Raw genomic sequence first — 25,927 nt, 5'->3', positions numbered from 1 at the left:
GTGCACCCAGACTACCCTTCTAGAAGGCCGTCTCCAACCACAGGACTGCCTGAAATCTCCGGTTTTCAGAGATCAGATGATTCACACTCTTTTATAAGAGGAAGAAGTCTCACAGACGCCAGAACAATTAGAAGATCGTTTCGTTTTATTGCCGAACGGTGTGTCGTCCGCACGTCCCGCATCCCACTGTAGAGCACTGTCATGAAAGCGTGAGGTGTACTAAAACACAGCCCGCTCTAGGCAGCGGATGTTTCCCGTCACAGAAAAGCACCCCGCATACAGGTTCACATTAACACACACAGTACACTAACATCCATCCGTAATGCATCCCAGGCCACGGGGCGCGTCTGAGCACAGGGCCACGTCTGCAGCCAACCTCTGGGCTTCCGACCAGAAAGCCGAGGCTCTGGCACGGCGTAGGCGTTCGTCCAGCGGCTCCCACGCCCCACGAGGCCCCAAGACGGCAGCAGTCCACACAAACCGCCACCGCACCAGACATCAGCAAGCTGGTGGCCCATTTAGCTCGTCAGCCCGACAGTGGTCCCAAGCCAAAATGGTGGCGCTCTAGGCAACCCACAACGAGCAGAGCAAATCGCACCATCAGGGCACATGTGCGGCCGCCCACGAGGACTGACACATTTAGATAGAAACGAGCAGGCCACGTGACCGCTGGCTCGCATTTAAAAACCAACCTTATTACTTTACATCCTTCACGGACCAGACAGCCCATGGACGTAAGCGTTTTTAACAAGTTTAAGGCGATAGTTACACCATGTCTGTTTCTTGAACACAGTCTGTAAGACAAGGATTCCACTAAAACTCCCTGAAACAGGCTTTAGTGCCTGCTGGGGGGTCTGCGGATCCAAGACACAGCTCCTCTGGCACCGGCTCCGGCCATGGCTCGGCCACCCCGGGGCCCCGCAGGGAGCGAGGAGCAGAGAAATGATTCCGACCCATCGTCCATCTGATAGCGTGCGATCAGGGGAGGGGTCGGCAGCCCAGCGCGCTCCAGCCGACAGCCCTCAGAGGGGGACGCGCCCGAGCGGATGTCCCTCGCGAACCCAGAGTCGGCAGCCACCTGCCTCTCGCTGGCCCTCCCGGTCAGGGTTCTGCCGGGCCGCAGACGTGGCGGGCGGCGCCGACCGGCACAGCGTCCTTCCGTCCCCACAGTGAACACGGCAGTGGGGCAGGAAGCCCACGGGGGTCCCGGCGTCCAGGGCGGCAGGCTAGGTCTTGCTCCGCCGGAGGAGTGTGGCAGTGGGGCCGCGGCTGCCCTGGAACTTGAGGCTCTGCAGGTTGACCGGCGCGCCGTGCTTCAGCAGCGTCTCCACCGTCTTGGCGTGTCTGCCCTGGGCGGCCAGGTGGAGCGCGCTGAGCCCCTGCGCGTCGGCCAGGTCCAGCACGTCCGCGCTCACCAGCTCCTCCACCACCTCCGCGTGCCCGGCGGCGGCGGCCAGGTGCAGCGCCGTCTGGTGGCGGGGCCCCCGGGCCAGCACGTCCGCCTTCTCCTCCACGAGCAGCTTGACGGTGGCCAGGTGCCCGTGCCGAGCAGCCAGGTGCAGGGCGGTGCAGCCCTCCGCCGTGGCCGCCTCCTTGTCGGCTCCCCGGTGCAGGAGCAGCCGGGCGGTGCTGGTGTGGCCCGTCTCCGCGGCGACGTGCAGGGGCGTCTGCGACAGCACGCTGCGCACGTCGACGTCGGAGTGCAGGTCGATGAGGACGCGGGCCACACGGTAGTGGCCTCGCTGGGCGGCCAGGTGCAGCGGCGTCCTCCCGTCCAGCGTCTGCGCGTTCACGCTCACGCCTGGCTGCCTGGCCAGCAGCTTGACGATGGGCAGGTGGCCCTGCCAGGCGGCGTAGTGCAGCGGCACCCATGCGTCCTTCCCCGGCAGACTCACGTCGACGCCTCGGCGCAGCAGGATGCGCACGATGCTCTCCTGGCCGTGCTGGCAGGCCACGTGCATGGGCGTCCGGCCCTCGCAGTCCACCTCGTGGACGGACGCGTTCTTCTCCAGCAGCAGCCGAGTGCTGCCCTCGTCCCCGTTCTGGGCCGCGAAGTGCAGCGCCGTCCACTGGTCCTCGTCCGCGGCGTTGACGCTGATCTTACGCGCCAGCAGGAGCTCCACGACCCCGCGCACCCTCTTCTCCACGGCCACGTGCAGCGGGGTGGAGCCCTTCCTGTTGGTCAGGTTGGGGTTGGCGTTACTGAGCAGAAGCCACTTGACGCACTCCTCCTGCCCGGCCTCCACGGCCAGGTGCAGCAGGCTGGCGCCGCCATCCAGCACCAGGTCCACGTCCTGGGGCTGCAGGATCTTCATCAGCCTGCTGGTGTCCCCGCTCACGACGGCTTCCACCAGCTTCCTCTTCTGGACGTCGGTCGTGCCGAGATCTGCGGGGAGAGAGAGAGACGAGGCTCAGGCAACCAGCCACTCCCGGGGCCTGGCTGGTGCCCGGATGTGGCCCCCGGGTCGCCGTGCGGCTGGACTCACTCAAGAGCCCGCGGGGCCATGTTACTAGGTTTCAGATGCGGCGGGGAGACACATTTGCAAAGTGAAAGTCATGCTACAGACCTACACGGTTGTCGTCTGATAAGGACGCAAGCCTCGGCCTCTGTGTGCTCGGAACGGCCGTGATTGCTACACTTACTTCACTGGGAAGAGAAAAAGGTTAAGAAAGGCCGTGTGCCCCGAGTCTCCTGGAGAGCTGACGGCTCCGAGGCCGGGGGCACCCTTCCCAGGCCGCCCGCGGCTCCCCGACCCGGCCTCCTAAATGCAGCGTCTCACCCAGGAGACGTCGGAAGGTTTCCTGAAAGAACCCGTCAAGGACTGCGACGTCCCATTCCGGAAGAACCGCTATTCATGAGGAAAAGGTTAGTCCTACCAGTGTCTGCGTTCCCGTTAGTGCAGAGCGACATCCCCTCCCCTACTCTCCAGCGGACCTGCAGGGGGCAGGGGCTGGGGATGCGACGTACAGGCTGGAATTCAAGAAAACACAGCCCGCGCAGCCCGCCACGTCCGGGCTAGCGTCTCTGCACCGGCTTCCGAGCCCAGCCAGGAACGGATCCTCCAAGAGCATCGGACCCAGCGAGAGCTCTAGGACACGTCTCTCCCCCCGAGGTGGGGAGTGTCTTGCCCGTTCCGTCTCTTCTCACCCAGTCAAGCTGTCTGGCTGGGCCCTGCCCACAGATGTGTCTCTGTAAGGCTTTTCCTCAACCCAAAATGCCCTCTTTTTCCCCAGAGTCCACTCTAAAAATCGCAGAAGGCTCCCGGCATGCGGGAAAAGCCCTTCCTTCCAGGAAGGCCCTGATCCACCAGGAGAAACAAGACTCCCCCTCCCGCCGGGCTCCGCACCCTCCCCACGGCCCCCAGGCACTTGGCCGCCCCCACACCACTGTCCCCCCTGACCGGCCATAGTCCGTATTTGCCTGGCGGGGCCGCAGCACCCTGAGGGCAGGACGGGGCTGCGTCTTCCCCTCCCCATGTGGGGGGAGCCAGCCCCTGCGCCCAGGGACCAGCATTTGGGCCAGAGGCAGGGAAAAACCCCCTTCTGAAGGAAAAACCCATCAGAATTAACATAAAAATACAAGGTGACGTCACCGGGAAGGACCCTACCCCAACAGGTAGTACAGGACGGAATCAACACGGTAACACCTCCAGGAGCGACTCACCCATCCTAACACGTGGTTAAAATGAACGGGGGACTCACAAATCAAGCAAAGGGGTTTCATGAAAAGGGGGGACACGGCTGCCCTCTGCAAGAGAGCTCTCCGGGTGCGGGTTTCCTTTCTCCACTGGCCTCACTTGACAGGACTCGGGCTTCTGCCAAGCCAAGGTCAGACCCTACACCTGGGGTTGGCACAGGTAAGGCCTCCCGCACAGCCCAGGGGACGGCCCACTCCCTCTGCTGAAGTGACAGCCCACAGAGCCGCTCGGCCCGCCGCTCACCAGCACGGCCCCTCCGGATTTGGGCTCGGCGAGCTAGCTACGTGCCAACGCCCCCGGCAGTCGGTCACGGATACAAACATGGACAGCGGCTCCAGAAGCTGCTGCCCGAGCTTCCAGCGGCACACGGGCTCCTACACACACGGCCTGCCTGCGGCCCCATCACTCTGTGCGTTACTTCCCAGGAAACGAGGTTCTCACTTACCGCCCGCTGAAGGCTCCCGCTCAAACGACAAGGACAGGGACCCTCTGGAGGAGAAGGCAGAGTCGACGGAAGACACCCCCGAGAGCCTCTTGCCGCTGCTGGCCGACGGCAGGCGGGACTCGGAGCAGCTGCGGCTGAGCTCCTCCGGGCCGTCGAGGGTCTGAGAGGTGCCCGAGTCCAGCTGGGAGAGGAGCTCAGACAGGCTGTAGTCGCTGTCGAAGGTCGGCGCGGACGCTCGCTTGAGAGGGGTGCACACGGGCTTCTGTGAACCAGGCAGAGGGGGGTGGATGAGAGCCACCCAGGACACAGGCAGTGCCACGGAGAGGGAAGGGGCCCTGGGTCCCTGGGCAGCCACACAGGGCGCTCTGCCTGTGGCCACGTGCACAGCCGCAGGGAAGCCCGAGCACCGTGCGTGGGGCCCGCCAGGCGCAGACACGCTGCGAGCCCAGACAGATTGGATGGACGCGGGAAGCCCCTCGAACTGGGCAGGGCGTGATGCGCAGGGAGCGTGGGAAGCCCGAGTGCTGGGCCGTGCCCACCTGGCCGGCCAGCGTGGGTACGGAAGGAAGGACTCGGGACAGGGGCTGGGAGCCCCTCACTGACAACCACCTGTGCCCCCTCCTCTGAGCCCCGTGAGTAGGGCTGGGGGGCGGCGTGGGGGCAAGTGCACGGGGCAGGCCCGGCTCCAGCACCAGCAGGGACAATCTAGTCCACACGCACCAACGGAGCCTTTTGGAGGGCGTCCCTACCGGACCTCCAGAAAGGCAGATTTCTGGGGAGGGATTAAGCCCGAGGGTGGCTTCCGACCCCTCCCGGTTCAAGCCCACCGGTCCCCGGTCCTCGCTCCTTGGGACCCGCTGGTCCACTCTGACCCACTGGCTCAGTGCGCGGCCGCGCCCTCAAGCTGGGGGCTCCTTCTTCCTTATCAGGGCGAGGTTGCCACCCCCAGGCACCTTTGCTCCCCAACCTCACACACACGCCCCTTTATGTTGAGACAACGGGCACACCTTGAACGCTGATCTCCCGGCCTTACACGGACAGCCTGGCCTACACCGCCCGACACCAGGTAACGCATCAGGCTTCCCCCGACACGTCTCCCGTGGCCTGCCACCCCGGGCCCAGCGAGCTCTAGCCTTTACCGTTGTCACAGCACCTCGCTTAACCCACGTGGCTCTCTGGCAACAAGCCAGTTCCGAGCAGCAGACACAACGGGGCCAGAGTTCCAAGCCAGGGGGCAGAGACCGCAGAGCCCAGACCCCCTACCCCAATGGGGCCTATACAGGTCTTCTGTTCCCCGGCTCAAAGAGCATCCGGCCCGTAGCCTCCAGTGTCAAAAGCGACCCACACTGTCCACTCACTGTCCACTCTGAACCACAGACAGGAGGCAGGGGTGGGGCGCAGCTCGGCAGGAACGGCCCCCGGGGCTGCCAGGCCAGCCAGGAGACCGCCATCCTGCTCCCGAATGTGGGACCCCAGGTGCCGGGTGAGCTGGGGGTGTGGGACCCCAGGTGCCGGGTGAGCTGGGGGTGTGGGACCCCAGGTGCCGGGTGAGCTGGGGGTGTGGGACCCCAGGTGCCGGGTGAGCTGGGGGTGTGGGACCCCAGGTGCCGGGTGAGCTGGGGGTGTGGGACCCCAGGTGCCGGGTGAGCTGGGGGACCAGTCCAGGCCGGCAGGGAAGCCTGCAGAAAGGGAGGGGGGCTGAGAAATGACGTCCAGGAAGGGGGCCATTACCGGGCTCTCGGGCTCCAGCGGCTGCTTTGTGTCCAGACCCTGGGCCGGCTCCTTCACGGCCCCGTCCGGCTTCTCACACAGCTCCTCGGTTTCACAAGTAATTTCTATTGGGGAGAAAAGAAAACCGGGCGTGTCACTCGGACAATGGCTTCCACATTCGCTACAGAAACGTGTGACTTCGGGTGGGGACAGAAGAGGTGAGAGCTGGGGCACGGCACCCCCGGGGACTGGCCGGCACCCCAGCTTCCGGCCCGGCGGACCTCCCAAGCGAGTCCCCACAGCCTCTGCACGGGCCCCATTGAGGCCTCCCATTAGCCATTACCAACAGGGTCTGCCAGACTCTAAGTAGGACCCACGGCGTTCCAGGCTCCCTGCGGGTGCCAAGGCTTGCCTCGGGGGAACCCCATCTACCAGAGCCAGCAGCCTGCATGCCCACGAAGACCAGGGCAGCCTATCATCCCCACCCTCCGTGTTCCCAATGTAACGACCAACCCAAATTACATAAGAATCACTTTCCAACCGCAAAAAGTACACCCATTCCAGGGGCCCAAGACCCCAGGACAAAGGCAAAGAAAGCCCCAGGTGAGGGGTCTCGCCGGTCCCCTAAGACGCGCCGCCACACCTGAACGTGCAGCACCGAGCGGCGGCCCCTCTGGGCAGCAAACCAGCCACGGGCTGGAGCAGGGGTGGACGGCCACGACCGCTCCCAGTGCCCGACGCCCCGACCCAGCCCCAGGTGCTGCAGGGCCCCGAGCCAGTGGCCAGCCTGTCCGCGTACCTGTGTCTGATCCCCCGCCTCCTGCCTACTCCCTCCCTCCCAGGACCCCAGCACAGCCATCAGGGGCAGGTCCCAGGGAGCCCCGGGACACTCACCCTGGAAGGTGGGCCGCTCGCGGGGGTCCCCGTGCCAGCACCTCTCCATGAGGCGCAGGAGGGCCCTGCAGGCCCGCGGCCGGGCTCTGCACACGGGCGGCAGCTCCGGGCGGTGGCCCTTCACCACTTTCACCATGATGTGCAGAATGTTCTTCTCATCTGCAAAGGAGAAGCGGGCAAGTCAGGGCAGCTCCGGGGCCGGGGGCCGTGGGCTTCCCCTTCAGGAGGAGGGACGTGCGTCACCCACACCATCCGCCGTCCCCACGACGGCACCCGGAGGCCACTTCATTTCCTTTGCAAAGCACAGAGAGCTCGTGACTCCTCGTACCCCAGCGCGTGTCTGCGCTCCCCCTTCCAGGTTTTAGAAATTCCGTACGATGTTCCAGATGGAACCAGGGCCCGTATCACAGGGAACATCTGCCTGGGCAACCAGCTCAAAGGAAAACGGGGTTCAAAGAAGAAAACTATCTGATGAGACGTGTTCCAAAGTGGCCCGTGCCTGCCAAAGGGAGGGAACGATCACAAGTCATGAAGTCACGTGGTCCGACCTCCACGTAAACCCGGATCTCCCTGTGATGATGCAACACCCTTCCTAAACTCTGATTTCTACCCCAAAGCGCAGGCCCCAGGGGGGCCCATGCAGGGAGCCGGCCACAGCGACACTGGCCAGGACGCCTGCCCTCCTCCAAACACGCTCGGGTCTGGGGAGTATGAACAGGGCCCTTTGCCCACAGTACGTCACGTGGGGCCCACCTGACCTCCTCTGCAACCCTCCTGAGCACAGCAGACGCGTCACTATCACCATCCCCTTGGTCACAGACCAGGGAGCCCAAAGTGACCCTCAGTGAGCTAGACTTCTCTCTCTGCTCAGCCTAAAATCACAACGCCCATCAGACGGGACCCCAAGCTCCCTGTTCCCAGCGCCCCCCCCCCCCCCCCAGTTCCCAGCACACCTGCCGCAGGGAGCCCTGCCCAGGCAGCAGACACATGTCGGCAGGTGTGGAAATCTGGCCCCAAGTCCCCGCCACCGGCCGGGATCCGGTTGAATCTCGTACAACAGCTCTCCGGCAGCTGCGCATCATTTCCACGATGCACCCGCCAAACCCTGCAGGGCCTCCAGACAAAACCGACGTGAACACCTGGAAGACTTTCTGCTGCCAAACGGACGGAAAGTTCCAGAAACGCCTTTCACTTCCGTACTGCGAACTCCCCTACGTCCCAAGCAATAAAGCACACAGGCCTTGGCTCCTGACCTTCATGTCACGCACCTGGCCTTGGAGGGCGTGTGTCAGACCGTCCCGGGCCAGGGCCGTGCCGCCAGACCACACGGACTCACACCACGGCGGCCGCGGGGGAGGAGGGGGAGGGAGGCAGACCGACAACAACGACACAAACCCCCACCAGGACGGGACTCCCGGACCGGGGGGCCTCACACCGACGCTGCTCTGAATTTCCTGATCTTTCCCATCCAAGTGCAAAGTAGCACGAATGACCCACATACACCCGTAGAGGAACACGGTGAGGGTAAAACGTCCTCGATTTTTCTAACGTGTCAAGGCACGGGCACCCGGAGGACAGACATCGGAGGGGCTGCCTGAAGGGGGACGAGATGTCGCAGCGCTCGGGGGGGACGTCAGGGACCTGGGTGCGCCCATCGGTGCGAAATCCACCCAGCTGCCCTGGAGACTGGTCGCCCGGCAGGGGCCGCGCCTCACACCCCCCGATGACACACTTACGGGTGGCTAAGGTGCTAGAGTTCACACGTATTTACATGTATTTTGCCATGTTTAAATTAAAGAAAAGAACTGGCTGGAAATATCCACAGCTGGCAAATCCAGAGAGACAGAAGGCCGTCGGGCAGTTGTCAGGGGCTGGGGGGGTGGCCTTTGGCCTGGACTGGGGGTGGGGGAGGGTCCCTTCATGGGGGTGAGAATGTTCTGGTTCTAGGCTGTGGGGGCATCTATGCAGCGGCAAATGCACTTGATGTCCCTGAATCAGACACTTTAAAGGGATAAAAGACTATTTGTGTCCCGTGTATCACGTCACATGCACACACACATGCGTATACACACACACAGAGGAACGAGCTGGTACAGACAGAAACCTGCTGAACAGAGCAGGTTCGGTGTTCAGAACCGTTCAGAACTGTTCGGGCGGCCGCCTTCCCCGGCCCTCGAACCGCGCTGTGACTGTGCCGGTGTCCACACAGAGGCCTGCAGCGCGGGCAGTGGGGCTGTGCAGGACACGCTGGGTAGGATGGACCAGCGCCCCCACGGTGCCCCCGGGACGGTCCCGCCGGCCTCATGGCCCAGAGCCACCCCCCATCCCCTGGGAGCGCGGGTCACAGGCACAGCTTCAACGGAGACAGGACCACACACGGTGCGCCACTCACCTGCGAAGGGCTTCTTCTGCGTCAGCACACCCCAGACCACGATGGCGAAGCTGGAAGGAAAATCGGCCAGGTCAGTCTCTGCGGGCCAGGGGCTCACCCACACGGCACGGGCCGGAAGGAAAGCGCTCCAGCGCCTTCAAGAGCGAGGCAGTGGGAGAGGCGAGGGGGAGAAATGACACCGAGACGTTTCCCGCCCGCTCGTGGAACGGGGCTCCCCATGGAGCGTCGGGGGGGGGGGTGGCTCCCGATGTCAGACGCTGCCTGACGGACACACGTGACCTCTTGCTGCCCCAACAGCGTGCCTGGGGTGGGGGTGAAGCGGCCAAACGAAAGGGACGCGCTCTGCGGCCGGACAGTGGGCGCCGGGGAGCGGGCCTGTGTCTGCTTAGTCGCCCTCCATCTTCCGGCAGGCTCCGGGCACGAGGCGCTGACGCCAGCTCCGGACGGGGCGAGGAGCCTGCTTGCTGAGAGGTCACACGGGGCTGGGCAGAGAGCGGGGAACACGAGAGCCGGGCCAGCTGACCTTGCTGAGGTCCTTTCTTGGTTGGTGGAAATCATATCCACACTCACTCACTCTCTGGATACATACACAGTGTACAAAATTACTCTGACTTGGGGCGCCTAGGTGGCTCAGCAGGTTAAAGCCTCTGCCTTCAGCTCAGGTCATGATCCCAGGGTCTTGGGATCGAGCCCTGCATCGGGCTCTCTGCTCAGCGGGGAGCCTGCTTCCACCCCTTCCCCGGCTGTCTCTCTGCCTACTGTAATCTCTGTCAAATAAATAAATAAAATCTTTTTAAAAAATTACTCTGACTATACCCCCCAACAAGCACAGTCTAACACATTAAAAGTTAAATAAATAAATAAAACAAGGAGCCCAGACACCGAGCGAGCACCCTGCCCCGAGTGGAGAGCGGCTACCGACAGGGAAGCCCGGAATTCTCCACGGAAAAGTAACTGAAGTCTCCAAGTTCAAAAGTTGAAACGCTCATCTCCAAAACAAACCCGGAACCTTATCGTCCCCAAACTCGACGAGCCAGGACAGGTCCCCACCGTGCCACCGACAACAGGCGGACAGCCCAGAGCCCGGCAGAGCACGCACCCAAGGGCGACGGCCAAACCAGTCTGCCGGGACCCCAGGCGCAGGCCACGTCGCGAAGGCAAAGCTTCGTGCTCGAGGGCGCAGGGTCACGGTCCGCATGCGGAAGGCCCGTGCTAAGGGGCTTGGGCGCACCCTCCAACCCTCCCTGTCTTCTCCTCCAGCAGGTCTGGGTGAGTAAGACCTTTGCAATGTGGAAAAGGCAGGCACCGCCGGCGTGGGGATTACGCTCGAGGACCTCCATCCCGCGGACGCTGGTTTGTGGACAACCCCAGCAAGCCTGCGTTCCTCCGTCAAAGCTAAGTGACATGAGAAGTGTAAGCTGCTGGGCCGGAGGGAGGGGCCCGGGCAGGAGCCCACGTCCTCGCACGCAGGGACCCACGGAGCACCGAGGACACACCGGCTAGAGGAACCCGCGCTTCACGAGAACACCAGCGCTCTCCCAGTGCGGGAGCCCGTCTGGTTGCTCGGGTCTCTAACTGGCACCAAGCGCGAGCACTCCCCACCCCCGCTGGCAGCACCTGCAGGGGACAGCGGTGCTGCACGTCTGGGGTAGCCTGGACCCCCAGCGAAAAACCCCGAACCGAGGAATCGAGGTGCAGAGCCCCAGCTGGGGCCACTCGCACGTCTGTCGCGCACCTGTACACGTCGTGCTTGGTGTCGAAGAGCCGGCTCTTCTCCCGGATGCGCTCCGGAGGGAGGTAGGCGATGGTGCCAAACAGGCCGTCCATGCTGAGGTCGTGGGAGTGGGACAGCCCGTTGCACTTGGCCAGCCCAAAATCAGAAATCTGCAACAGAGCGAGGAAACCAGCGATCAGCGAGCTTCGTGGGGCCCCCGGGGAGGCGCTAGGGTTCTCCCAACCCTTCCCCTCTGCCGGGCCACACGGCTCCGTCCCCTCCAGGGAAGGCACAGACGGCTTTGGAGGAACCGTGTCCCGGCCACTGGGAGCTCGACGTGCAGGGAAGAGATTATGCTTTAAGGAAAGAATTCACTGAGAGGCAGAACTCTGGAAGATTACAATCTTACGCCTGCCACTGGGCACGGCCCAAGTAGGCCTAAAGGAGAAGAGCGACCCTGGGGTTGTCGGGGTTTCAGATGACATATGAGGGCAGGGCCGGGAGTCCTGCCGCAGCCGCAGCCGCAGGTCAGGCCACAGTCCAGCTGGCGGGGGGGGGGGGGCACAGCATGATCTTTAAAGGGAACTGGGCCTTCAGACGCCCTTTAAAGCAAACAAGACACACACCATGCAGCCTCGAGGAGGCATTCTGCCCTCCACCCGGAACCGCGCGCGATCAACAGACACTTGCTGTCTCCTTTCCTGAACACGAGGCATCCACATAGAAGGCGTGACGTGACGCACCTCTCCTCCCCGTGCGCCGCCCGCCCCGAGGGAGCGCCCGGACCCCAGCTACGCAGGCCCCACACCTCCGCCTTCTCCTCTCCTTTGGGACCAGGTGTCCGGCGAGCTCAGGAAGCTCGGGGGACCCCACGGAGAGAGGGAAGGCGTCACCGGCTCCCCGCAGCTCAGCCCCCGCTTGCGTGTGTCGGGCCCCCCGGACGCCGGCTGAAGCTGTGTGCGTGGGCCCAGGCCACACTCCCTGACACGAAGGGACTGGGGGTCCACGTGGAAAACTGTCCCTTCGTGGTCTCTTCCAAGGCTTACGAACTGTTGTGACGCCTTCCAGTGAAGTCCAGGGCCCCACCTCAAACACGCAGAGGGAGGGAGGGAATGGGGCTGAGCTGGGCCTGACTTCTGGGCGCGCGTGCCCTGGGCGTCAGCACCACTCAACACAGGGAGAACGCACCCCCGGTCACCCGGACCTACAAGGGCGCTGGGACCACACCTGCCGGGAGCGGCTGGACAGAACCGGAGCAGGACGGGGCCCAGCCGGGACCGCATGGGGCCATGCCCGGAGGGTCCGCCTGGCTGTTGCTGGGCCCCGGCTGCCCATGTCGGCCTCCCAGAAAACTCCCGTGCACCACCCTGCCCTGCACGTCCACAGAGCTGCTCCGGGCGGAGACAGAGCCGGCCCGGGACCTCTCCAAGTCCACAGTGCGGATGTCTCAGTTCAAACTCTCAGCCGCTTCAGCCCTTCAAGTTCGACGTGGAGACCCACTGGGGCCCGGGGTCCGACCCCGTGCCTCCCGCCCCGCGCAAGCCCTTCCCCTTCGTTTCTGCATTTCCGCTGTCCACCTCAGAATGTCCTCGGTGTGAGAAAATAACCATAAATTTCACGTAAAAGCCACAGCAACGAAATGCAGATCAGAAATCCAAATTCTCTCCCCTGACCCTCCGCGCCACCTGCCCCCACCCTCCACCGGGTACCTCCTCGCCCCCTCCCTGCCCTGTCCTGCCCAGGGCCCGTCTGTCTGATCCCGGACACCGGGGCCCGGGCCATCCCAGTGTCTATCGTGTATACAGCAGGTGCCCTATAATTTGCAAACGAACTTTCACATCCAGCACCCGCCTCAGTACTGCTCGGTGCTCAGAGATGCCACCGGGACGTGGGCCCTGCTCCCCCCGGGCCCAGCTGGACGAGACCAAGGAAGGGCCTGGTCAGGGCTGTGCTGGCTTATGGAGCCACAGGAGCACGGGACCCTCAGGGTCCCCCGGCATACGGTCTGGTCTGGGCCGAATGGACCACAGAAGCCTTAAACTAAACCATTCCAGGGGCCGCCTGGCCAGCTGAGCGGCTGTGGTACGGGGCTCTGGATCCCCATCGTGAGTTCAAGCCCCACACTGGGTGTGGAGCATGTTTTAAAAAGAGAGAAAATACAGTAACAATAAACGAAGCTTTTTCTTTTCTGCTTGAGATGGGCTTGCTCCTCTGGTATTTCACACAGTTCACACTAACGTACATGTAGAGTTAACATGAAGTCTCTGTACCGCACTCTGCAAAGTAGGCATTTGCTCCAAAACCGTGACCTCCAGCCACCCCTGCTGAGTACAGAAAGGCAGTCTTGAGGCGCCCGAGGGGAGGAGGGAGGCTGATGACTTGATCTCATTTCAGGATTCCAGATTCAAGTCTTATCATCCAGATCATCCCAGACCACAGGCCGCCCCGAAATCTGGGGGCCCGTCCCTCGATACAGAAGCTCAGACACTTCCCTCCATGCCGCACCTCGGGGACTCGGGAAACGTGTGATGCAAATACGTCATCTGTCTGTTGGGCTGAGCAGTGGTCCCAGAAGAGCAGCCCCCGGCCCCTGGGCCTTCTGGGCTGATGGGGGAGGGGACCGGCCTCAGTCACCCACAGCTCCTTGGGACCCACTGGGTTCTTCGAGGAGCTTCACCCGTTTCATGAAACAGCCACCAGCACCAGGCTGCCCAGCCGGCATGCGCATGAGCGGGAGAAAATCGTGTTCAAACAGAGGAAGCTGGCAGCTGATGCAGGACGACCTACCAGGAACGCAAGCCCCAGCACCCGGTGTGGAGAACCGCGCTCGTCTCCCTACTGAGCAAGCAGTAAGTGCGCACCGTGCACCTAGCACTGGAGACGCACCCCGGACAGAGGTCGGCATCGCCGGGGGCAAACAGGACTGTCTGGCCACCCATGCCCACGGCGCCAACAGCAGCGCCCTCACCACGCACGTCCGCGGGCCAGGCGCTGGGTCAGCCCATCGTCACCTCCGACCCTCACTACAACACAGAGGGGGACCCCCACCCCCAGGTGACAGCTGGGGGTGGGGACTGCACCCCTAGGATCTGCTTAGCTGGTGAGCACCCAGCAGCCCCTCCCCTAATCTAACTTAGCCTCCCACTAAGAAACCTAGAATTTTCCATGACCTTTCTGCCTATGCCCCCTCCTCCTGCAGCAGGAAGTCTGATCCTCTCTGCAGACCCCGTACCCCACCCCGGTAGAACCCCCACCCCCAGCTGGAGTCCCCTGAGTAACGCCTCCCCCACCCAGTGGGCGACCTGTGGGGCACCTGCCCCCTAGGACCTGTCCGGCCCTCGTGGGACACCGCTGTGGCCCACGCTCAGTTTGTGTGAATCTAGTACAGGCACAGACCCCGTGGCTACTGCCACTGATGGTGGACAGTGGCTGAACCCCTGAGCCACAGCTTAGCAGGACCCGTGCCCCCACCCAGGGCACCTGGCCTGCGGGAGGGACCCCTGGCTCACCCTACGGTCTGCCACGGCCTCCTCGGGCTCTCGTGTGCGCAAGCCCAAGGTCGAAAGCGGTGCTCCTCCCCGGGTACCCAGAGGACCGCACGCTCCCTGACACAGCCCTGTGATGTCAGTGGAGGCAGAAGGTCCCGCGGGAAGCCAGCACGCCGGCCGGAAGGAAACAGGGCTCCAGTAAAGCCGGGAACCGCCGTGGCACCCATTCACGCCCGACCGCTTGTTAGCAGGAGGGTACCTCCACCTGCCGGCTACTGTCTGATTTCCGGGCAACACCCATTCAAGGGGCAGCTCGCAGTGGACAGTGATCTCCCCGTTGGCCTTGGTGCACAGAAGGGCCTGAGGAGCCGCAGGAGCAGGCCGCCTGGTCGCCGCCCAGTCGCGCGCCTCCTTCCAACAGAGCCCAGGGGCAGGGCCAGACTGCACCCGGGTCTCTCCGAGCCCTCAGGCCAGCACGGGAGGGGGTCCGGCGAGTGTGGGGCGACCGGGCAGGGAGAGCAAGTGTCCGCAGGTGAATGTCTTCCAGGAACGGTTCCCACAGGGAACAGAAAGGGGCTCAGGCCTCGGCTCCCTCTGGCGCGCTCCTGGGCCCGTGCACCCCGCAGGCAGGCAGACAGCCCCGGGCCTGCCAAGCGAGCCAGCGTCACCCCACGGAGAAGACGCATGACGCGTGTCACCCTGGTGTCCACAACAGGACCCCGGACACGAAGGCCCTGCAGAGGACAGCCTGAGTCAAAGAGCACAAACCCGACGCCGTTACGAACTGCAATTCCAGGTGGCCGGTGCCTGGCTTTAGCTCTATGATCCCTCACACTTCTCTGTTTCATAAACTTACCCCGAAAAAACAAAAACCAGGGGCAGACCTCAGGGGCCTGGCATCACGAGAATGAGCCCCCTCCGGAGCTGTTCCTGTGGAGCCTCCATTTCAGATCACCCCCAAATCCCACCACCGCCATCCGGAGACCACGGAAGGGGGTGCAGCCGTCACCACAGAGCCCGCGGGCCCACGGAGACAGCCCACCCACAGCGCACTCAGGGGCGGACTCCTAGCCGGATTTCAGTAAGATCTAAGTAAGACCCGTGTCGGGTACCCCGGAAGCCTCTTTTTCCAGGGTGCCCAGAATTCAGGCTCCTGCTCCAGGATCTAGGGGAGCGACCCGGGTGCCGAAGGGGCCATTCCCCGGCTACGCGTTGAGGGGCTCACACTGCGCACGATGAGACGGGGGTCGCTGGAGTCCTTCTGCTGACGGAGGCCTTTGCTTCGAGGGCCCCCCCGCGCACTGTGCCCACCCTCCCCGCCCTTAACCCCCCGGCCGCCAGGGCCCCGCCCATGGTGCCGGGCGCGTCCTACCTTGACATGGTAGTGGGCGTCCAGCAAGATGTTGGCGGGCTTGAGGTCCAGGTGCAGGAGGGGCGGCGCCATGCAGTGCAGGAAGTTCATGCCCACGGCCGTCTCGTGGATGATGCGGAAGCGCAGATCCCACGGCAGCGGCTCGGCCGCCAGCAGCTTCTCCAGCGAGCCCATCTCCATGTACTCCATGACCAGGCCCACGGGCTCCTGGCATATGCCGTACACGGGCAGGATGTAGCGGAACTTGGCCATCTCCATCTTCCTGGCTTCTTCCAGAAGCTCCCCACGCTCCCTGGAAAAGTCGAAGACGTGAGACATGCACGGGGCTCCCCAGCCACTGACACGGAGGCCCGGAGGCCACCAGCTCCGCGAGTGGAGAAAATGACCCCCACGTATGTCCCATGATCCCACTCGGAGCCTCCCAAGGTCACACGTCTTAGAGATATCCAGGCACTTCTGTGCACGGGGGAACGTAACACTGATTATTATCTGAAAACCCAGGGGTCACCAAGCGAGACGGCCAATGCCGGCGCTCCCGTCTCCTGGGACGACGGAAGAGGAGTTTCCTTGAGACAATGCATCCGTCCCAAGACCCCAGTCACTTGTGAAGCCCAGCACTCCGTCTGGCCCAGGGTCCCCTGAATCCAACCCCACACTCACGTCACTGGCATGTCAGCCGGCGAAGCCACCTTCTTCTAAAACCGTTGTTTTGGTTATAGTAACATATAGGTAATGGAGTTTTTGTCTTAACCACGCTAAGTGTACAGTTCGCAGGCATCACATACACTCACGGACTGTGCAACCATCACCACGCTCCACACCCAAACCTCGTTCATCGGCCCAACAAGAACTCTGTGTCCATTCAACAGGAGCCCCGTCCTGTGGGCCCCGCTCACCCCGGGCTACCTCCTGCCTGGACGGACTCATCCACGCATCTGACAGACGTGCAGTCCCACAGTGCCTGTCCTCCTGTGACTCAGCATCTCAGCACAACGTGCTCGTGCGTCAGCTGTGCCGCAATGTGCGCCCAAGCCCCATTCCTTTTCCGGGCTGAATAATGTTCCACCATAGGAACATGTCACCCTCACGTACCCACTCGTCTGACGGTGGACATGTAGGTGGTTTCCCGCGTCAGGTTACTGTGACTAAAGCTGTATGCTGCACATGCTGGTGCACAAGTATCCGCCTGCGTCCCTGTTTCCAAGCCTTTGGGCTCCACACCCAGGAGTAGGACGGCTGGGCCATCTATGCCAAACCTTTTCAGGAACCCCCAAGCGCTGCGCACAGCCTGCCCTCGGTTCTGGCGGGAAGACAGTCTCCCCCGTTCAAGCCACACAGCCGTGCCTGCTTTCCCACTCGCGGTGCAGACCGGCGGCTGTGGGTGCAGAGCTCCGGACGTTTGCTCCCGGGCCCCCCACAGTGTGTCGGCCCAGGGTCCAGGGTCACACCTGGTACAGCCGCAAACTCACAGCCTGGAGTCCCCGTATCCTGGTCTGTGTCAGCAAAATGGAGCAAAAGTCCCCGGGTGCACGCAGGAGAAAGGGCTGAATCACAGGAGGCGGCTTGGTCACATGCCATTGAGGTCAGCGGTGGTCAAAACGGGATACCCTCAAATGCACCCTGCAAGCTGGCCAAGCCGAGACTTCCCAGCCCCAGGGTGCTGGGGGGTTCTCAGCCCCTCGGCCCACACACCCCACCGCTGCGGCGGGGTCTCATGAGCATCCGCCAAGAATCTGTACAGCGGGCGTCGCGGGGAGAGGATGGATCCCTGAGTGTCGATCAGGGATGCTCGCGTACCCGCGGCTCTGCCCCCGCCCAGGGAAACGGAACAAAGTCTGGGACATTTTGGATGTCATGGCTCAGGGCTGCCACTGGCATCCAGTGGGCGGGAGCCAGAGACGTGGCTCGGCGACCCGTGGTGTGTAAGAGAGCTCCCAACGCAGAGTTGCCCAAAAACTGCGCCAAGCCTGAGAGCCCTCGGTGCAGACCCAGCTTCAGTGCCCCTCGGCCAACTTTAAAATAAACCACCCAGACCAGAGCCACCCACGTAAGCACCCCCAGCATTCACTCTAACTTCACTGTTTCCACGGGCAGCTCATACTCAACGAGGGAGCCATGAACACTCAGCAGGGACCAGGGCATCTTCTTGACACACGGTGCTCGGGAAGCTGAGGAACATGTGCATGTGGACATGTGCATGTGCATGGACACCATGTGCCCTAGTGTCACCACTCACGGAGATTAACTCAACGTAGGTCAAAAGCCTAAAAGCAAGGTTGGCCATGGTGAAACTAGCAGAAAACATTAAGAAGCTCATTAACATCCGTCCTGGCAATGAGCTCTTTGGACATGATACCCTAAGCAAAGCACAAAAGCAAAAATCAGCAAATGGGACTGCATCCAACTCAGAAGCTTCTGGGCAGCCAAAGAAACAAGGAACAAAATGAAGGCCTCCAGGTTGGGAGAAAAATCCTGCAAACCACCTAATGGATAGGAAGTTAATACCCACAATAGGTAACAAATAAACACAACTTAAAGAAAAAATGTGATTTTAAAATGGGAAGAAGAACTAAACAGACATTTCTCCAAAGAGGACATCACAATGGCCAGCAGGGTATCGCCAACCATCAGCAAAGTGTGAATCAAACCCACAGTGAGCGCCTCACACCCGTCAGGAGGGCTCGCGTCACGCACGTGGAGGAACAAGTGCTGCAGAGGACGTGGAGGAAAGGGGAGTCCTTACACACTCCTTACACACTCCTGGTGGGAATGCACACTGACTCAATCACTGCGGACGACATGATGAAGGTTCCTCCAAAATGAAGGTTCCTCCAAAGAGTTAGAACAAAACTGTCAATGTAGTGAAAAGAAGGGCCATCTGTACCCCAGTGTTCATAGCAGGAGCGGCCACGGTCGCCAAACTGTGGAAAGAACCAAGATGCCCTTCAACGGACGAATGGATAAGGAAGCTGTGGTCCATATACACTATGGAGTATGACGCCTCCATCAGAAAGGACGAACACCCAACTTCTGTAGCAACATGGACGGGACTGGAAGAGATGATGCTGAGTGAAATAAGTCAAGCAGAGAGAGTCAACTATCATATGGTTTCGCTTATTTGTGGAGCATAACAAATAGCATGGAGGACAAGGGGAGTTAGAGAGGAGAAGGGAGTTGGGGGAAATTGGAAGGGGAGGTGAATCATGAGAGACTATGGACTCTGAAAAACAATCTGAGGGGTTTGAAGGGGCGGGGGGGGGAGGTTGGGGGAACCAGGTGGTGGGTATTAGAGAGGGCACGGATTGCATGGAGCACTGGGTGTGGTGCAAAAACAATGAATTCTGTTACGCTGAAAAGAAATTAAAAACAAAACAAAACCAGAACTGTCACACAAGGCCTCTGGGAGGGAACCCAAAGGCAATGAAAACAAATTTCCACAAGAGATCCGCACACCCACGTTCACCCCAGCATTATTTACAACAGCCACGATACAGAAACAACCCAAATGCCCATCAGGGTACGAAGGGGTAAAAAGCAAGCTGTGGTGCACACAACACCGTGCGCAGTTTCTCAGCCACGAGAAGGCAGGCTCTCCCGCATCCGCAGGAGACGGACCTTGAGCACATTACCTGTGGCAAGGTGAGCCCGATGGAGAAAGTTCTGCGTGATGTCACTGACCTGTGGAATCTAAGAAGGAATAAAGTGGTGGTGACCAGGGGCAAAAGGTGGGGGGTCACCACTGACGCTGTTTAAGGGCACAGGCTTGTCCCCAGTGTGAAAACAGCCACGTACAGGTGAACACACACAGTCTGTTGCACAGGGACAGTAAGTATGTAATATGTAAACATCGCTCCGCTCCGAGCTATGCGAATGTATCAATGTATCAATGTTACACAGTCTTCACCTTAAATTGACGCAATGTCAAATGCACCTGATGAAAAGAAGCGAATCTGTTTGTCCTGGACAATGGGTCGCAGGTATGTGCTGGGGAACGTGCTTTCTAATCAGCTCCTAAAGGAATGGTCCAGAACCACACGCCAGACGCGCCCTCTTGCATCTTGGGAACTGAGCAGGTCCAACACTGGCACACGGCCACGCATGCAGTAGGCCAGGGTGGCCTCAGGGATGCCCCCAAAGTGCAGGTTCTGGCACAAGCAGCCCAGAACCCACTACAGGGGCTCTTCCAGGGCCCGGACGCACCTGGTCCTGCCGCCCTCCCCACCTGCACTCGTGTGCCAGCCCGATGGAGAGTCCCATGAGGCCATGTCGGACGGACCTCCTCTCTGAGACTATAAGCTACCAGGTATCACACACTTAGGAAAACCCTTCCCAGGGAGGAGGGCCCGCTGGCGAGAAGGCACCCAGATCACACGGCAAAGACAGCAGCACCCGAGGTCCACCTGCCCGGAGCACCTGCGCTCAACATGGTCACCGCAGCTCCGGGCAGAGAGCGAGAGAACCGGCGAGGAGACCTGACGAGGGCTGGGAATGGAGGGGACAGCCAGCAAGGATGCCCTCGCTCTCTCCTGGGGGTCCGTGGGGGGGCCCTCACCGATGCTGGGGGAGCACCCCGGAGGAGGTGGAGAATCTGGTTTGGAACACACTCAAGGAGCAAAGACTCCCCGTGGCCGTAGGAACCAGGGACCCACAGATGGGGAATGGAGAGGAGATTACTGTAGCACCAAACTGCGTTTAGCGCAGCTTGCTTGCGCAGCACGCTGTTAAATGGCCAATGAACGGAGAGCCGAATGCCCACAGGAGGGCAATGCTGCCTATGGCGGCGGGCGGGGGGTGGGGAGGAGGGGTCCCGGTGCAGGGTTGAAGAGCTGCTTGCACCCTCCTAAGGAAACTCAGAAGGTCCACCAGCCCCTCGCACACAGAGGCAGACCCCAACCCTGCCCCGGGCTCCACAGGCATCAAGGAGGGAGGGGCTGGGTGGCAGCCTCAAGCCCCGAGGAAAGGCTGGTCATTTAAAGAGAGAGCAAAGTGATACCCCGGGCCCATCTCTTCCGTCCTCCTCCTGGGAAGACCCAGTCACCTGCACTGAACAGGACAACCACCTCCCAGCGCCCACTACTCCCACTGCCTACCACTACGACCAGCACTCACGCCCCAGTAACCCTAGCCCTAACCCTAACCCTAATCCAGTTGCTGCCCGGGGACGTTACACCGGCAGCCGCTTCTGTTTCCCAGTTGGTTAGGAATCGGTGTTAGAACTTGTCTGATGCTATTGCTTTTGTTTTCTTCTAACGCGGCTGGCTTGCCTCCCCTCCCCTCCCACTGTGTGTCTGTGGGGCCCCGCGTCCTTCTGTCCTGCCCAGAGACCCACCTGCCATGGAAAAGCAGTGCAGGGTGCCCCTCCCGGCCCACAGGCCCAATGGCTCGGGTGTTACCGGCTGGACAGTGACCAGGGAGGGTCACTGCCCATGCAGGGCATCCAGAGATGAGCCCTCCAAGCCTGACTGATAACCAATCGGATTCTGAGAACAAAGTCAGCGACACTGAGGTGGAATTTCTCCTTACCCCAAGCTCTGGGCTACTTTGCAAATAAAGAGTTTTCTTCCCTTTGCCCCAAGGGCGCAGCACCTAAAAGCAGGGTGACTTCTGATCCCTCGCCAAGCTCATCAGTGGCGGAACAGCCCCACTGGCAACACACCACTCACCCCCGCTCCCCCAGCCGCAGGCCCTTTGCACTTGACCCAATATGCCTTGGTTCAAAAACTCAGAAAGGCCTCCCTCTGCCTCCCCACCACCAGGCCCCCGTGCTGGTGTCCTGAGAGCCCCGTGCCCTCTTGGGAAGAATGCCAGGCAGGCTTTGCACAACCGACCACTCGTGTAAGGACATTTCACTGGGGAAAACCAGCCAGCTTGGAAAATGGTCTTCTGGCAACTCCGGCAGAATGCCCTGGAGCACAGTGGACCCCACCCGTCGCCACAGCTCCCCAGGGCAAGGAAGGGGGTCCCAGGACAACCTCGGGGAGGTCTCGGGGGACACGGAGAGACGCCTCACAAGGGCCTGGGGAGGGGGCTGACCTGGGCCCCAAAGCGCTAGCATTGTTTTTGTTCAGAAGGGGTGGGCACAACGATTTTGGGACCCAACCCAGCCGAAATCCCAATGACCCCACCCCTCAGCTTTTCTTTAATTGCTCCAGGGACCCCCCCCCAACACCTACACCCCCACAGGAGGCATCTGCAATTCAATGGGCCTGGAATGAGCCCTCCGCGGGGAGCCACCCAGCGGGACTGAAATGCGCTCCCTGAGCGAAAAGAAACCACCGATTGTTTTCCTGTCAACAGCAATTACTTTTTTTCCATATACTTCCCCTCCAGGCAGACGACAGAGAAGAAACTACAGACCCCGGGCTCCTGGAGGACCCCAGCACTCGGAGCTCCAGCCCCGTCAGGGTCCGCATGACCAAACCCCTCTCTTCGCTGTTAGAGTCAAGCTCGTGGCCACCCGAATCCACGGACCTCAGTCTTCGTCAAAGCACCCTAAATGTCGTGACGGGCCTCCAGAGTATCTAAAATCGGGCCCATTTCGGCAGGACCGGTGTCACATTTCTCTCCGGGGACCCTTTCAAAAGCAGCTCCTTCTGGGGAAGGCTTAGGAATTCGGTTTCCCAGCAGAACCGCCAGGGCGCCCCCAGGCCCAGCACCTCCTCTCTTGGTCCCAGATCGAAAAATCTCTGAGCGTTACCAGGACTGAGGTGGGGCTCCTGGTCCCGTGCTCCTTCTCAACAGCACTTACAGTAACTCAACTTTTTGCTCACTTAGGACTGGCCGAGGCTACTCTCCCTCCCGGGCAGGGCAGGAGCGAGGGAAATACCAGAAATTCACCAGACAGACCGTTTCGGAGGCGCGGCGGGCTCTCCTCACCACTCGCTCAGGAACTTCAGAAACCCCAGAGGCCGACGGAGAGGGACACCAAGGGTTCCCTCTGGAGGAATTCAGGGTGGAAAGGGCAAAAGAACAGGATGAAACGGAGGCGGCGGAGGCGCAGGGCAGTGCGGGGTCGGGGGGGGGGGGTCGGATGGGGCGAAGGAGAGGAGGAACCCAGAGCTCCTGCGAGGGGGACCCAGGAACCGGCTCTGGGAAAGGCAGCGGAGAAAAGTTGAGTCACGTGCGAGCTGCGGCCTCCGGGCCCGGCCATCCCAGTGCGCACCCAGGGAGCCTCCGAGGGTTCCCACACTGCTATTTTTAAACCTGACAAGAAACGGGCTTGTCAGATTGTCAGCTCTGTAGCTGCAAACGTGGGGTTTGCTCAGGCTCGTCCGGACTAGCCGGGGCCCGGGGGCCTGGGACGCAGTGGCTGTGGGCCTGGTGCTCTGTTATTCAGGGCTTCCTCCTAGCCCGGGGGAGGGGCGGCGGCCTCAGGAATGGGGCCTTTGGGGTCACTATGCTTGCTGAAATGGAAACACGCCCAACCCTAGACTCCACCCTGGCCCTCGTGACCCCCTCATCAAGGTTCACCAGGGAGGCCGCTCGTCTCCCCAAAGCCACCAGACCTGCCCATAAGGAATAGGAAACACAGATCGATCCCTGAAATCCCTGAAGACCCCCTTGGAAGCTCCCTGGGCAGGGGCTTCTCTGCCCCCGACCCCGCCACCATCCCGGGGATCCTCCAGGGCTGCCTGGGGTTGGGCAGCCCCTGCCTCCCCTGCACACAAGACGGAGGCCACGGCTGCTCCGAGGGGCCTGGGGAGGGGTCTGGGGGTCGTGGGCAGGGGCTGCTCCCAGAACCCCACAAAGATCCTCTTTCCCATTTCAGGGAACATCTTGCAAACGGTGGGGCAGGGAGACCACCAATTTGGCAAGACAGGTAGCAAAACCACACTGCGAGGTCTAGCCGGAAGCTCGCAGGCCTGCAGTGCCACCAGCCCGTACTGGGCTACCGGGCAGCACCTGGGACCGAACACCGTCAGCCATCAGCCAAGCAGAGCTGGCTTCTCCAAGAGCAGAGAAATCAGCCACCGCAGCATATGCAGAACTCCAGCCTGCCCTACCGGGCCGGCCAAGTGTAAGAGGTGAACCTCTTCCTGTTGGGTGATGCTGACCTCGGCCTGGCCGCCCAGGACATGCCAGCGCCTGCCTGCTTGGGGCAGGGCAGGAAAGGCTTCCAGTTAAAGGACAAAATACTTTTCACCCAGGCTACGCAACATCTCAGTGATCTGCCTGTGTGGAGAAACCCTAGCTCCGTCTGGGCCACCCAAGAAACGAGGGCCCAGCGGCTGGAAATCACAGAGTCGGGGGATGCAGGAGGAGGTGTCAGCCTGGGGACAAGCCTGCACTTGGCTTGCTCTGACACCAAAAAATTGGCATGACAAAAGTTGCTGATGAAGAAAGCTCACTTTAACCCAGACTCCATCCGACACCTGTCCCCCAGACCCCGAGAAAGCTGCTAGGGCCAGGGTCTTGCCTTTCTGAATCTAAGCACTAGCTGGTATTCAAAGCAGTTTGGATTTTATCAAAATAACCACAGCGCCCCTCCCGGCCTGAGAAGTTACCAGGATCTGGTGCGGGGAGGGGAGGGCTTGCACAGCATCTCACCGCTGCTGGTGCTATCTTTATGACACCTGCCACCACTCTGCCGAAGTTTCCAAGAAACACTGGGTTTGAGGCTTAGAACGAGGAGCCTCCGAGAGCAGTACCGTCTCATCTCCTAGGCCCAGAAGAAAACATGACGCGGGGAGCACACGGGGCTGAGGGCACGGCAATCCTTCTACCTCAGGCCTGGGGACTCAGACAGCCCCTGCGAAGGCCATCGCCACGATCCCACCTCCCAGAAGCCAAGGATTACAAACCAGGCATTTGAGGCAGCAGAGGCTACGTGGGGTTTAAAACGAGCTGTTTTCCCTAGTCTGTGTGTGTCCGGGACTGCCTTTGTAAGGCAGATCTCCACACAGAATACAAACACAACTTTCATGCAGAACGCAAATTTTCACTAAGTGATCTTTTAGATGTGTCCAATCGAAGCTTACCAATAAACTCCTAAAATGCACATGTAAACGGAGCTTCTCCACACCCCCCTCTCCCACCCCCACCCCCAAAACGATGCACAGATCACCGTCCAGCAACTGTGTTTAACTGAGGTGGCCCTGTGTCCTTTCCAATCATGATTAACTTGAACACCCCTGCTAGGCCGGGACAGGCAGGTTCCCACCGTCCTGGCTTTTGGACTGGAGCGTGGGGGTCTGGGGTTTGCAAGGAGGGAGGGAGCTCTGACTCGGACACAAAGCAGGTCAGTGTAAAGACCCCTTCCCAGAGGCTGGGTGTAGAAATAAAGTCGCTAAAACTAGAGTTTGCCTCGAGTAAGTGCTGCGAGAAACACGACCCCCGGGGCTACCTGCCGGACCCCAAGGCCGAGCCGGAGCCCCGCAGCCCGGAGGAAGCCTGGCCAAGCCAAGCCAGTACTTCCGACCGAAATAATTACCGTCTTAGACCAATTTGTGCTCCAGCGTAAATTACTAAGTGAGGCGAACGGAGTGCAGCTAACTCACAAAGCCCGGATCCCCACACGGCAATTTCTCTAAGCCGGGCGCAGACCGCAGCGCCCAGGCGGGTCCCGGGCGGGCCGGACGCGCCTCCGAGGGGCGCGGGTCCAAAGCCCCGAGAATCCGAGGCTTCCCGCAAGGCCCGGGAGCACCCCGGGCGCCTCACAGCGCTTCCACCCAGCGCGGCCCCCCGATGTGCCTCGGAGGAGCCGGAGCGGGGCCCGGAGTGCGCAACGGGACGGTGGAGCTCGACCCCCGGCCTCCGCGTCCCTCGGGCCCGGCGGGCGGCGCGGACACCGCCGGGGCTCACGGCCTCGCCCGGCGCCGGCTGGTCCCTCCCGAGCGCTCCGGCGGCGACCCGAGCCCCCGGCACCGCGGCGCCCGCCCCGGCCGCGCCACCCGCCCCGGCGCCCCCGCCCGGGCGGCTGACCTGTCGTCGACGTGCAGGCTGGGCGGGCACTTCAGCGCGAGCCAAGTCTTCCAGTGGACGTGGCGCACCTTGTACACCTGCCCGAAGCCGCCCGAGCCGACCTTCTCCCAGCCCGCGAACTCGCCCGCGTCGAACGTGCGCAGCAGACCCAGGGCCCACGGGCTCCCGCCGCCGCCCGCCATCGCGCGCGTCTGGCCGCCACCCCGCGCCGCCGCGGCCGCCCCGGCCGCCCAGGTGCCCAGGTGTGCGCCCCGCCCGCTGACGTCACTTCCTCCGCCGCCGGCCCCGCCCCC

General features: G+C 61.7%; 1 protein-coding gene across 2 annotated transcripts; it reads right to left on the bottom strand.

Moving 5' to 3' along the window:
• Positions 1-127: 127 nt before the first annotated feature.
• On the bottom strand, positions 128-25,863 carry RIPK4 (receptor interacting serine/threonine kinase 4). 2 transcript variants are annotated; one of them, XM_045084460.1, is made up of 8 exons: positions 25,635-25,863; positions 15,714-16,005; positions 10,875-11,023; positions 9,140-9,189; positions 6,748-6,906; positions 5,875-5,978; positions 4,144-4,405; positions 128-2,386 (listed from the first exon to the last, which is right to left on the bottom strand). In XM_045084460.1, exons 1-8 carry the CDS (start codon positions 25,814-25,816, stop codon positions 1,227-1,229), a joined length of 2,358 nt encoding a protein of 785 aa, XP_044940395.1. In that variant the 5' UTR covers positions 25,817-25,863; the 3' UTR covers positions 128-1,226. The 2 variants fall into 2 exon arrangements, with proteins under 2 accessions (XP_044940395.1, XP_004762250.3); XM_004762193.3 differs by lacking the exon at positions 25,635-25,863 and adding an exon at positions 25,144-25,567.
• Positions 25,864-25,927: the final 64 nt, after the last annotated feature.

This window comes from Mustela putorius, unplaced genomic scaffold (genome assembly GCF_011764305.1).
Source record: "Mustela putorius furo isolate JIRA1106 unplaced genomic scaffold, ASM1176430v1.1 tig00000765_pilon_pilon_pilon, whole genome shotgun sequence".
Taxonomy (NCBI): domain Eukaryota; kingdom Metazoa; phylum Chordata; class Mammalia; order Carnivora; family Mustelidae; genus Mustela; species Mustela putorius.
The sequence above is the reverse complement of the archived record's forward strand: the minus strand, read 5'-3'. Positions and strand labels throughout refer to the sequence as shown.